The sequence below is a fragment of the Pomacea canaliculata genome, linkage group LG9 (genome assembly GCF_003073045.1).
Source record: "Pomacea canaliculata isolate SZHN2017 linkage group LG9, ASM307304v1, whole genome shotgun sequence".
NCBI classification, from domain to species: domain Eukaryota; kingdom Metazoa; phylum Mollusca; class Gastropoda; order Architaenioglossa; family Ampullariidae; genus Pomacea; species Pomacea canaliculata.
In genome coordinates this window covers 3,152,721-3,167,011 of record NC_037598.1, presented here as the reverse complement: position 1 = coordinate 3,167,011, position 14,291 = coordinate 3,152,721, and the positions used below count along the sequence as shown (strand labels likewise).

Sequence of the window (14,291 nt, the reverse complement as noted above, 5' to 3'; positions counted from 1 at the left end):
TATTTTATCTGGTTAAATTTCGAAAAAAATATTGTGTATGTTTGCACTAATAGTCTGTTATTCTTTTGGGCAGCAGCTGGAGTGTGAAAGATATTCAAGCCAACTCAGATCTATGTATTGAAAAAGTGAAGCTAAAATACAATTTAATTTCATTTACATGTTCTGCTATATGCATAGCAGGGATAGTTGAAAATGTGTTGCTAATATTTGCACTTCTTTTTTACTTGACAAAATAGTATCTTCGGAGAAGAAAGGTATATGAAATAGGCTTTTGCCAAAAAAAAAAAAACCAAACAAAAAAACCAAACAAAAACAGCAGCAGTTTGCTTTTCCATTGTTGATAGCAAACAAAATGTGCATGCATCAAAGGTAATTTGTAACCAGACTGATCCACTCCATATCACTAAAAATCACTGCAAATGGGCCAACAGTTAATTGTGGCTTCTAAAAATCTCTGTTGTTAATCATTCCATTTGTCTTTGAAAAAGATGTAAGTTCCAAGGAGAAATTCTTGTAAAATTGTGTTTAGTTAGGTATGCTATGATTAGGTATGCTTCTTGTTGTCAAGAGACTGGTGTGCACTAAGCTCATTAATGCACTCATTCAGACATTTGCATTTTCTTGTCTTCCACAAGAAGACAAACACACCTATCTCCTGCTGGTTCTGTCGACTTTAACACACACATGACAGACTACACTTCTACAACACAACAGACGAATGTTTGGTCTGAAATTGATGAATGTCAGATATTGCCATCAAATCACCTGTTTGTTGTTCGTCGGCACCACCTGCATATTAGATACCAGTTTTGTTTGTACACTTGCAAAGATCTTAAATACACATCCATATGCACATTTGATTCTCACTTGTTAATCACTTACAGACTTTGCAGCAGTTACAGGATCTGGATATATGTCAGATAGTACACCTAGGCCTACACACTATAGAGTATGCGGCCCTATGCTCCTCGAGGAGTAACAAGGACTAACTTGTGTACGATATTCTGTGACAAATAACTTCAGGACAAGCAGTATGAGACTAATAAGACTAATATGATCAAAAGTCTGTCAGATTTACAACTGTCAATTAGTATGAAGATAAAATTTGTTTTTTTCACAGTCATCTTGTCGACAGCAGTTGAAGCAGCGAATGTCTGTTAAGTGTATGGCTTCGTCATTCAGGCCAACATCAATGAGGACATTGAATGCAGCGTTTAGTAAATATGGTGAGCGCGGAATGCGGGTCGCTATAGGATTCCACACTTGAAAAGCATACTTTATTATTGTTAATAAATTGTTTGCTGTTTGTATTTAGCTAGTCGAAATGCCTCACTTGGCTTGCGATCACAATGGGCTTTCGTAATGGCAGTCGCTCCTACGGTCATGTGAATGTGATGCTGCACCGACTGACTGCAGCTTGCACAGCGTTTAATTCATGTTTGCACAAATGGCGATTTCACCAGCTATACATCCCCACCCAACCTCCAACACCACCAAAGTTCCACATCACGCACGTAGCTTTCCAGGAAATAAAAGCTTTGGCAGCGTCTCAGTGTGATAAAACTGCTGGCCTCAGTCCTCGTGGAGGTTCACCTGACAAGTATGTATAGCCAAGTTAGTCGATCTGAGTCTGGACCCCACGCAACTTCCATGGGCGGAGCAATTAAGAGGGGAGGAGGGTAGTAGCAGTCGTATTTGAATCAACCGGTAGGCGTGCAGGCAAGTTTGCCCTAAAAAAGGCCTAAATAATCGGCGTCCAGCGGCACTGTGACAACAAAGGTGTCCAGCGTGACGAGAATGTATAGCTACCTATACTGCCTCAACGCCAGTCCGTCTTTTCCCCTTCTACTCGGCCTGGGACCGCACACTGTACTGCCTTGAAACTCGACGTCATCGTCTAATGTTTTAATTGATTGGTATTTTCCCTCAACAGATACAAAAAATAAGTTTAAAACATATTCCTATCCCCACCCTCAAATAAGTCGCACAAAGGTTGGGCCCCCTCTACGGCCGCGGGTCTGGGTACAGTCGACCTTCCTTGCGTACTGTCTGGTATACATTTGTGTGTGCGTGAGTTGAAAAGCAAAAATTTTTAAAGGATTAGAGTTTACCTGTTACCCAAAAAGACTGTGCCCACCCCTGGTCTAGAATCTATAGATCGACGAGAGGGAGGGGAAGACATGGGGGTCTAAAAGGGAACTTTTTAAAAATATATATACATGTATAAAGGTTGACTAACGTTCTTTACTCTGGGGATTTTTTTATGTCGAGCCAGGGGTACTAAAATTTTCATCCGTAACCATTATTTTCCCTCATTTACTAACCACTCACGTGTAAATAGCTCTATATGTTTAAGTATATTTGTTAGCTAAGACAACGAACTTGTATTACTGGACTGCTGACTGCTGTCAGACTATTTTTTTCCCCCTAAAACGAGTGGGGGGGGGGGGATTTAAAAAAAACTAAAACGAAGCATGAGACTACAAAGCTTCCGGTTTATTCACAGTCTTTTAATACGGCTCGCCGAGACTAACAGTGGAGAACTGCGCAAGAGGCTAAGCGTTGGTCTTGGCAGACAGACAGCAATCCACCTATACACATCCATATGCTAAGACAATGTATATTTATCGCTTTCATTTAGTTGAATCATCGTCTAAATTCTAAAATACTCAGGGAGCGTGCTGTAGAAATGTAATAGCCTCTCTCTGACATCCCTGAACTGCTTTCGACTTCACTTACCAAAATACATGGAAGAAAATCAGACGAGGCCTCTAGAGATACTGTCCAACTCCATTGTAAATATCTGTTTTTCTTAATCACCACTTTTGTACATATTCACCTTCCACTTACTTTGATATTTTACCTAATGTTTACTTCTAATTATTCTTATAGTACTTAATTACTTAATCATAAAAAAATTGTCATTGAGTGCTAGACCAGCATTTGAGAGTGCTCTCCCTGTTGCTCCATCTCTAGAGGCAGAAACCACAGAAGTCAGCGGCCAGCTCGTTCAGCATCTGACGACAACACTTTGAGTTCATGGTACATCTTATCACAAAGGTCTGCCATAATAAGATTCCAAAACAGACAGCGATGATAGAATAATTTACGTCATGAAACTGAAAGTAAAGTATTTGGGGGATGTCCGAACTCTTGAAGTGGCAGGAGAACCACAAGATATTATTCTGGCAGACCTTACAAACATCACAACAGACCTATTTCATCTCCAAAGGTGAGACGACAAATTTCACAGACATAAGAATTTTATATATTAACTGTTGTTTTGTTTAAATTATTGGAGATGTTCAGTTCTGTTTTAAATTGTTTGTTCTAGTATATGATTGAAAATATAAAAGAACGCTTATTTGATAATGAAACGATTTTTTTTAAAAAAATGGCAGGTCAGTTGTACTGAGTCTCAATAAAAAGGACGCACTGAGAGGAGATGAACTTACGCTGGCCCAGCTAGGCATTGTATCTGGTGATCTGCTTTTTGTTCTTGAAGCAGAAAGTCCATCAACATCTCCAGGTATTAGTTCTGAAGAACTCCGTAACATTGATGCTGGCGCTCAAGCAGACAAGCAGGGTTTACCTGCATCAGCATCCTCCTCAGCCTGTGAATCCATTTCCTCCGGCTGTTCTGGTGGTCACAGTTCATCTTTTCTTAGTCCTATAGGCTTGTTACATAGTCACTCTTATGAAAATGCTGGTGTGGGGAGAGAGAACACAGACAACTGCAGTACAGTTGCTAATGGAGGAATCCCAAGGAAGAATACAGAGAGTGACAGCCAAGCAGGGAGAAATGGACAGAGTAAGGATGAAGGAGGACCAGATAACCTCCATCGGCAGCATTTTGTAGATGAGGAGGATGCTAATGTTCCTGGCCCCAGTGCAGCTTCTGCCAGCCTTGAGGGACAGAATGACCCTGCATTTTTAGTACAGTCCCTGCCAGCTCAAGACCCAGAGGTTAATCGATGTCTACAAGAGCCTCTGTTGTGCAGAGAGTCTTCACCCATTGCTGTGCCAGTCATGCTAAGGGACCTTTATGCAGGCGCCCAATGTTGCAAGGTTGCTGATGCATTGTGGGTAGCTGTCCATGCTCTGATGATGGAGGTTGGCCTGAGACCCCAAGAGGTAATGCTTCCAAGCAGTTGCTTTCTTTTTTTAGGCTTAGATACATAATAATGTGTAACTTTTGTAACTTCAGGTTGGAATAAAGAGAGCTTATTTTGTAGATAATTTTTCATTTGTCTTAAGCTCTCTCTCACTTGTTTTCTGTGTGTATATAAAATGATTCATGAATATCTACATTTATGTGGATTCAGTCAAGAACACAAGTTAATGTCTTTATTGACTTAGTGGCTGATTTGATAAAAATCCAGCAACACAAATAATTTTGCTGAAGGCGGCTCTATTTATATCTTCAGGTTGAATATCTGAATTGTATATGAGCCTCAGCTTCAGTGCCAAAAAAAAAAAAAATTCTACACTTATTAGCCAGTTTTTTAAAAACTGCTTTGTAGCTTATTTATCATCTGAGAAGGAAATTAAGCATATATATATTGGGGGACCTGACACTTTCAGTTTTAAATACAGTGTGTTTAGGCTGTCTTATAATCTATTTAACAATAGGGTAAATTGAGAATGATGATTTAGAAACAGTTCATATGAATTTAACCATGTTGCCATAAAAACAGTCCAAATGACAACCAAATTTCAAAATATAGTCGCATCTATGTAGTACAAATTTATTTGCTCCCTTCAATGCCCTCTGTGGCATAAAATTTTCCTATAACATTTATTAATGAATTTTCCATTTTTAATGAATAAAATTGCAAAAAGATAGTAATCAAAACATCACAACTTAGTATCTGGACACATTAGAACAGTTTATAAGCAGTCTGGAAATCTTTATTGGTAAGGGAGTTAATTAAATTTCAAAATAACAGCAAGTAAAATTGAGAAAACTGGCTGAGTAGTCTCTCCTTGTTTTTAAAAAAGCAGAATATTGGAAAAAGTGGAAAACTAAAATGTCACTGTCTTTTAATTCAATTCAATTTCAGCTTTTCCCCACTTATATGGAGGTCTAGAGTAGTCAAAGCCCACATCTTATGAAAATGTAAAAAATTAGCTAGAGAAGTAGGTCACTAGGTAACTTTCAAGCTGTTTTTGCTCTGCCCTTTGAAGGAAGGACCCAATAGAAATATCAAGAGCACTTGGTTTATATTTTTATACAATTTTAATCACAAGTAAGCGTTCACAAGTAAGGACGTAAAAGCCTTCAGTAACTTTAGTTTACAATAAGAGCAATAAATTTAAACTTTTTGTAGCCGATTTTAGTCGTAGTATAAATAGCTTTTATGTAAAACACTGAGATGCTCACCGACTCTGGCATGTTTAGGATGCGAGTCTTTCTATGGGAGAACATTGGAATACAGAGGGATTTTACAAACGCACCTATAGACATACCATTGCTGATGCCAGATATAGCTGCGCTGTGGTTGGCATTCCAATGGGAGGCAGCCTAATTCTTCATGGTCAGTTGTGCAGTATTTTATTAACTTCAGCTCAGGATAGTCATAGTCCTTTTGAGCATTTTATCATATCCTCCTAACAAATTGGAATAAAAAAGATAAATTTAGAAGAAACTCAAAGAAGGTAAGTAGATGTGGAACAAATCAAGGAAAGTAATAGAAAACTAACAATGTCACAGCAAGCTGAAAGTCCTTGAACTGTGGTTGCTAGATCAGCATTACAGAATCCGATCTGTAAATTTTTCTTATTTTAATACCATCTTTTAGAAAACTTTAAAGTATTAAAACTGTTGCAGTGATATTCTGATCACTGATACCCATGAAATTTTTTGTATCAACTGACAGAGAATACTTAGAAGTAAGAAATAGCAAGTGTACTGTTTCCCCCACTTGTTTGGTAGAGTCAGAATATACCTTGTAAAATGTTGATGTTGCATTATAAACTCACTCAGGTGCATGTGTATGTAATGACTGTAGTGTAATGTAAGGATAATTGTGTTGTGCTTTATAGGGGTCATCTCAGGAGACCCTCCTTTCACAACAGAGAAGGTCCAGCTTAGAGTGGCTGACTTTGTATGTGGGAGTGGAGTCAGTAATGGTAAGTGGAACTTGACAAGTTTGCTTTTTGATTTAATACCTTTGTCATGAATGACTGATGTAAGTACTGGGACTGTTCTTTTTTAAATAGTAATGATGGAATAAGATCATTCTTTAAATGAAAATATTAGCTCTTGAATATTATTCCCTTATTTGTTATTGTCATGGTCAGGGCAGGTAGAAGGGGGATAGGGGTAGTGTTCCTCTGTCTTCTTACCCTTCTGCCGTGTGGGTCCACAAATTTTTGGACCTCACATGCAGTTTGGGCCATGCTCACCCCTTGTCCAGAGTCAAAGAGGCTGGTATTTAAGCATGACTGTGAACAGCCAGGGGGCTGTTAGCTGAATAGATTTTTGCTGAGACTCAGTCCCCATGAGAGCTCTGTTTGCCATGGCGAGGAGAGTGGAACACTGTGCTCAAGGGAGGCTGAGACACAGGATAGCTAGAGCAGATGTGAGGAAGGCGACCCGGGACCAGCAAGATGGGTATCGAAAAAAGGTTCTCCACCGCCAACTCGATAGTGGCCACGGAAGAGTACTGTGGAATGGCCACCTACTTACTGAGGGGAAGGAACATTGCTGCAAGGACTAACATCCAGTCGGTGTGGTTTTCGCTTCTCCAGCCGGAGCTGTTAGCCATTCCGTCCCAAGGATCACTGACTTGGAGCAGAAGCGTGAGATGTCATGGGACTTACTATATAAGGGCAAAATCTTACAGCAAGATGTTTCCAGCTTGTTTGTGGTTTTTCTTTTCCCCACTTCGACTGTGTGTTGGGAAGAAACGTTGGGCAGTGCTCTCAGTACATGTGTCATATGGAGTCATAACTGTTCATGCTCTGGTTAGTCAATGCTGGTGCTCAGTGTACGGTGCCATGTGACATTTGAGAAAAGTGATGGATAACTGTGTTATTACATTTATGTTTGTGCACATGAACAGAACTTCATATACATTTTGGGGAGGTTGACTGTATGTGCTTGCATGCATTGCTGGTATTAGTACTTGTGCCTGGATAATTTGTTTTGTATGTGCCTTTTGAAAACATAATTGTTTAATGTTCGTGTAAGAAGTGTCATAAGATTGTTGTTGCTGTTGATACCCTCTTAAATAATTATTTGTTTCTTTGGGAAGGGACACCCAAGCTAAAGCAATCTTGTGTTTTGAAAAGAATGAACATGTCCACGTGTGGTGTGTGACAGTTATTTAGTGCCTAAATTCCATATGTGTGCATGAAACAGTTTGAGTTTTGTTGTAACATGTGAAATAGATAAAATTGTCTGATACAATTTCAGAATTGACATAACTCAGTAGCATAATGATTAGTACATGATCTAGTGTAATGGAAAAAAGTAGAAGGTGGGACTTATTTCACTTACACCAGAAAATTGTGTGCAGTATATATATATATATACCCACACACTTCAGTGATATATGCAATTTATATATGTAATATTATACACCAAATAGGGTAATATTCACTGTAGTATTTGAAATGTGAAAACCACATTTTTAAGAATTGTTGATTTTGATCACATGATCCAATGAGTTATGAACTAGGATGCAAGGCAGAAGGTATGCCTATTTTTAGTTGTGCAGGTGCAAAAAGCAGATATATAGGGTGTACTTTTGTGCATATCATGTCTAGAAGAGTAAGCATAAGCAATTACATAGCCTTTGTCCAGATGTACACAGTGTATATACTATACAATGACCTTTATGGCCTTCATCCAGACGTATGCAGTGCATAATAACCCACATGGCTTGTATCTAGATGTATGCAGTGTGTACCGTAACCTGGAGCGCCTGTCACGCCTGGTAAAAGACATGATATGTCAGCCATTGCTGGCCCAGCTAGCAGAAGGTTGGTAAGCCAATATAGACTAGTTTATCAACATTTGTACAACCTCTTTCCCCTTCCCATGCATACAGTAAACTCATTGCTGTGTGAGGCCTGTCATGCCTCATAAAAGACATGGTCTGTTAACCATTGCTGGCCAGGTTAGCAGAAAGTTCATTAATTGGTATTGGTGACTTTTGGTAACCAAGCCCTTCCTTCATACTTACCCACAGACACAATCAGTTTATTTGATATGTGAGGTCCTTCATAGGTTTAGCTGGATTGTGAGTAAAGTGCTGTATAGGGTTATATCCATGATTGTGAGTAATGTGTCATTAAAAAATACAACTGTAACAAACAAACAACATTTTGATAATATACAGCTATAACAAGCAACATTTTGATAAGAACATACACCTATAGCTAACAAGTTTTGTCACCCAGTCATGTTTTCAAAAGTTTGCTTATAGGACCCTTCTAGACATCACTGGCATAGAATAGCACACAGCAACACTACCTCTGCACCAAATACATGTTGCAATATTTCTGAATGTGCGTTTGTCTATGCGCTGTTACTGTATATATGAATGCTATACATCATATATAGAAAGCCTCTATGTGCTACTATTGATTGTGAAATGCAGGTATGTGATGTTTGTTGCAGAGTGTGGCTATCCAGTCAGTCTTGGACTGCTGTGTTTATCACATGAACTCAAGGTAACCTAAGATGTTATGTTTGTAGGAAGACATGATGGATATGTAGATATGTAAGTCAGACAGTTGATTGGGTGACCAAGCAAACTTTCTTCATTTCTAATGTTCATACATTGTGGCATTTGAATGATTGCTCTGTTGTCTGTGTGGCAGCTGAATGATTGGCAGTATTTCTGATGTTTGTACTCTGTGGCAGCTGAATGATTGACAATATTTGTCATTATTGTGGCAGCTGAATGATTGACAATATTTGTTGTCTTTTTGGCAGCTTTGTGATTGATATTTGTTGCTGATGTTTATACCTTGTGGTAGCTGAGTGATTGATATCTGTTGCTACTGTTTATACCTTGTGGCAGCGGAATGATTGACAATATCCATTGTCTTTGTGGCAGCTGAAGGTACTGAGCTACCTGCCTGCCTGCAGTTTGGTGCGAATGGGGCAGGTGTGTCAGTTGTTTGCCAGCATGTATTGCGACCCCTGGCTTTGGCGTCGACTGTACCTCAGGGAATTTGGCCGTCCAGGTGGGTGGCTGACCAGCGTATGATTTCAAATGAATGATTGTGATTGCGTGCACTCTGCCACAAAAAGGCCAGGGCATGCTGAGCCATGAAGGTAAAAAGGAGACTCTGTCAGTGAGATGAGAATATTGACAATTTTATAATAGCTTTTTCCCCACATTTCTTTTAACTCAAAGATTTTATTTTTTGCTAAATCGGTTAAAAATATTAGCTCCTATACCTTACCTGGATTTTATGGTCATCAGTCACTTTTATCCCCAGTTCCCTATCATGCAGTGAAAGATTTTTAAAATAGTTTTTTTTGAACCAGTCTTTTTACATGTGTCCCTGGACACTCCACAGACTAAGGACACAAGCAAACGTTGTGTCCCACATGTGTTCTTTCTCACAACAAATTACCAAGACCTCTACATGGCCTTTACTTTTTCTGTTAATCGGGAGCTTTGAATATCTTTTAGGGGAAGGCTGGAACTTTTCTAGGAGCACACAAGAAACTCAAATGAATACCTCTCTGCTCTAATAAATACTTCTCTAATAACAACCGATCATGTATAACACATCAGTCACATAAGCTACTCTCAACCTTTCAGTCATAGAACTTCTACATACAAAAGTTCATCCTCCTATTCCATACGAATTCAAATCTCCAAAGTCTACAGTTTCTTGAATAATAAAAGATCACACTTATGTACAAGCAAAGTCCATGTCTGATCACACGTCAACACACACTTGAATAATATCCTGCACAGCTGGTGCTAACTGGGCAGACATATGGGACTGAGAAGGGTGATGTTACAACTTTTATAATCCTCTTTGTGTCCTCAAGTGGTTCCTGGAATCCTTACCATTCAGTGAATACTCTTATCAAATATAACTTCTTCTCTTTGTCACAAAAAGGAAAAAAAACAAGACCAATAACCAATATCCAATAACCAACTTTATTTGTCCCAATGGGCAGTTGAAATGGGAGGTGTGCTCTGTTTTCAAAATATATATATAAAAGTCATTACAATCACAATGCAACGGTATAGAGCTACAGACTTCTTTACAATTACAAAATTTCCTACCAAATATTAAGATTTCACATTATTCTCTCCCTGTATCTTTCTACTTCAACGACTTGCTTGGGAATGACAAAAACCGAGTTCACATGAACACTTCATTTTGTCATGCTTTCTTTCATAATTCATGCTTACTATCATTCATTCCTAATAGCATACAGCCAAGGGTGACAATCCATGCTTCTTTTTAAAAAAAAGAAAGAAAAAAAAAAGGTGGTAACCCACATTTCTAACAAAATGTGTACATTTTAGCTTGAGGCATCAAAATATCGGTATTTTTGTCATGCGCGCAGCTTTCAAGCATCTAATCTATCTCATTGTGTCTTGGACATTGTTATATGGATATGTGGTCTTCAGAAATTGTTCTTATTTTCAGCTGAAGGTACCACTAGTCTGGCCAACGACTGGTATACCGTAAGTATCAGCATCTTTGCCATGTGGGCTGTAGGTGTTGCATGCCACCATCTGTATGAATGGATATAATAGAGACTTTTATAAAGCATTTCAGGACCGGATGCATGAATAATAACGTTTCCAGTCCTTATAATCTAGTGTTTCAGGTTATCCACATACTCCATATTGATACTAACCAGTTAGACATCTACACTTTTATCTTCTGCGCAGCTCTTCAAGCAAAAATGGCGAGAAAGACTTCAGCGGTCAAGGGCCATGACACGAACACATCCAATCCGGCCATACTGGGTGGGTCCTTACCCAGTGCCCTTCACTCCACTTGTGCCACCACCTTATGCTGAGGGGATCATAGGGGGTGACTATGACCTTAATCCTGAATACTCTTCTGGTAAGTATAGGGTATTTGCTTACTTGTGTAAATAAGGATACAGTTACGGTAACTGTAATTCATACATTTTAAAATGCATTTCTTAAACTATTAAATCTTGTATTCTGCAGAAAATATTCTGTTTGTTCTTTGGTAGCAAATCTGAGTCAAAGAGGAGAAGTGGGTGGAATGGAGAAACCTTTTATTTTGGGTCACAAGACTCTCCCCCAAAATTAAATCTTTACGTATACAAGGTTGCAAAAATAAGTCAAATATACATAGAAGAAATCTGTAGGGAATTAAAAATATTACCAGTGACGTATATGTGAACAAATGAAAGCTGTCCACATCATGATGTTAGACTGAATGTGCATATTTTTCAATGCAACAAAACCCTGATGGTTAGTTATTTTTCTATTAAAATAATTCATGGCAGAATAATTCCTGGGCAGTCTAAGGCTTTCTTCTTTTATGTAATTATTCTTGCACAGCATGATGCACTGTGCAATACAACTGTATGGTAATCTTGTGGAAAGGTTTTAAAATTTACAGAGGAGCATAGTTAGGACTCAAATGCATGAAGAAAAATTGTTGGGTGGTTATCAGAAGTGCTACAACCATGTTTTTAGAACTTGAGGAGTGGAAAGCCTACTGATCAGAGGATCAGTCCGAAACAGAACTTGGGGAGTGGAAAGCCTCTTGATCAGAGGATCAGTTTGAAACTGAAAGTGCACACTAGCCAGTTTGATATCCTTGTGTCCCAGCATACTACCCCAGGTAGCCAGATGTAGACACCTGACATCAAAGAATGTTGGGGAAGGCAGCAAAGAGCGATGGGACACTGATAAAAGCTGGTCCTAATATGAGGGCTGCAACATCCAGTCATGAAACTCCCTTTTCCTTATAGGGCCTTTTGTTTCCATCATTCTGTTTATATTACATCAGTTAAGCATGTACCTTTATGAACATGATAATACTTGTAAGGTTGTTGCCAATAGCACCGTCCATTCCCTGCAAAGCCAGTCTGTACCTTTTGTTCATGTCTTCTTAACTCAAGTTGCATCATTTTTTTCCAGGTATTCCACATCCTCTCTTTGGCCGACTAGGCAGTAGGATGCCATTTATACCTCACCCTCGCTTCGATGATCCGTTTGGATTTGGTCCACCCCCTGACCAGCCACCAGGTTTTGGGCAGCATTGTGATGAGGCACTTGGGTTCGGGCAATTAGCCAGGTCAGCGTTCGGACCTCGCCGAAACCGTGTGTTCAACCTGCCCAGAATGTCACGGTTCTGAGCTGATAGAGTTCGATGTACATAATGGTGTAGAGGCATGAAGTTTGGGCTTGTAGACTGGTAGTCAACATCCCAGAGATTTGAATTCTGCAGGCTATTATTTACATTTCACGTGCTTTCTCACACATACCTTGTATATGTCAAGGCAAATATTTGTTCATAATTTTAGTCACTCTCCACAGTGCTTTGTCGGGTGCTGTTACTGTCTAGGTGATGTGACAATTGTAGTAGGTCTGTGTGGCACCCTTCCTTCTATAGCTGGTGTGACCTGGATGCATGCTGATGGGTATGAGCACTTGTTCAGATGTAAGAAGTGTATTGTTACCTTATGTGCATCTGATCAATGTCACTGGCCGGACGAGTTGATTTTGTAGAAAGCAGCGTTCAAGCTATAGGCCAAAATTAATCTGGCAGATGCTGGATCTTGGAAAGACAAGGTCAACACTGCTGCTTTTGTGCTGTCTACCCTTAGTGCAATGCATGTAATGTGAACTTAATATTCCTTTAAATTGTTAAGTGTTTTAAGTATTTAAAAGTAAATTTTGTTTTATCAAAAGAAAATTGTACAGGCAGTGAAGGATACACTGGGACAATTGTCACTAGTGGATGAGCAGCAACTTCAATAAACAAAATGATTGTACCTTTCTGGAAATGTAAAAAATTGTGCTCTTATATCAAACTGCCTTAATAATATGCACAAGATTGGGCATAAGTGTTACTATATAAGTGTTATGAAGTACCTAACCTGTGAGAGCTTATGTTTAGCTGATGCCAAAACTTTTGTATTTGATATCTGCATTTATTGAGGTATAGGTTTATTCAGAATACTGTAAAGTTACTCCCAAGTAGCCAAGCATGAGGCACATGCTCTGACAAGGGTCGTGAACAGAGAGCGCAACACCATCATTCTCTTGCAGGAGTCTTGCGAAACACAGCACATCCAAATGTTGTTTATCCTTCAAAGTGACCAACACAGAACTTATCGATGCTTTTATAATTATACAATAGGTTAAAAAAAAATAGGAGGAATATCTACTAACAGGATACAGAGATAATGACATCCAGCAATGTCAGACCAGAGGGGAGAGACTAAAATCCTTTAAAAGAAGAGCAACTGAATAACAGCATTTTGATCTGGGTGTACAGTGTAATACTAGCTGAATGGCTAAAGATTAGCTGAACTGCCGTGCTGCTATTTTATAAGCATTTAACCCTTTGAGTAATTTTGAGCCTTCTGCCCGAGCTCCTGGGCCAAAATTTTGACTGTGCAGACTGGTTCATTTTCAAAATGAATGTCTGTGGCCGAATCATCCGATTCAAATTACTGTCAGTGAGATAGAATCATTATCATACTCTACTTCTGACAACTCATCCAGCATATTATTTGCTGCATTGTATACACTTAATTTTGTGCATGTTTTGTCCCTGATTTCACCCCCGATGGGCCAGGGTGAGGCTCTGTACACTGCATGCTATAAAAAAAAAAATTGATCCAATATTATCCAAAACACAGTGAAAGGGAGCAGCCACACTGCACTAAATGTACTGATGTCAGAATGGTATGGCTTCTCTTCAAGGTGCAAAACACAAGTGTTACACACTATTGTACCAGTGGCTAGGCAATAAGTCATTTCTCTCTACCACCGGTAAAGTGGTGAGAGCTCAAAGGGTTAAGGCGAGAGACAGCTAGTAGTGTACTATGTACCTGCCCACTGGTCAGAAACAAATCTGCATGTGACGTTTGGTGACATGATGGATATATAGTCAATTTTTTTGAAACGAAGTGAAAATTAACTCTTGCTAGACAATAGTAAATGCAAGGTGAAAAAGAAAAGACAAGAGAAATCTGAGCTCTCCTATCTTGTCTATGCTTGTATTCATTGTAAACAATACATGCTGCTGCAAAGTCCATCCTGTAATTGTTAGCTATTTGTTACTGTCTGTTGCATCTGAAAATG

The 14,291-nt window shown here is 39.0% G+C and overlaps 1 protein-coding gene across 2 annotated transcripts; it reads left to right on the top strand.

The window, feature by feature from the left end:
* Nucleotides 1-2,645: 2,645 nt before the first annotated feature.
* Nucleotides 2,646-14,242, top strand: LOC112571586 (F-box only protein 7-like). Of its 2 annotated transcripts, XM_025250678.1 has the most exons (11): nt 2,648-2,795; nt 2,977-3,232; nt 3,402-4,134; nt 5,402-5,537; nt 6,046-6,132; nt 7,900-7,989; nt 8,630-8,682; nt 9,072-9,201; nt 10,636-10,673; nt 10,884-11,061; nt 12,117-14,242. In XM_025250678.1, the coding sequence occupies exons 2-11, from the start codon at nt 3,114-3,116 to the stop codon at nt 12,332-12,334; spliced, it is 1,782 nt and encodes a 593-aa protein (XP_025106463.1). In that variant the 5' UTR covers nt 2,648-2,795; nt 2,977-3,113; the 3' UTR covers nt 12,335-14,242. The 2 variants fall into 2 exon arrangements, with proteins under 2 accessions (XP_025106464.1, XP_025106463.1); XM_025250679.1 differs by lacking the exon at nt 10,636-10,673 and having other exon boundaries at nt 2,646-2,795; nt 12,117-12,254.
* Nucleotides 14,243-14,291: the final 49 nt, after the last annotated feature.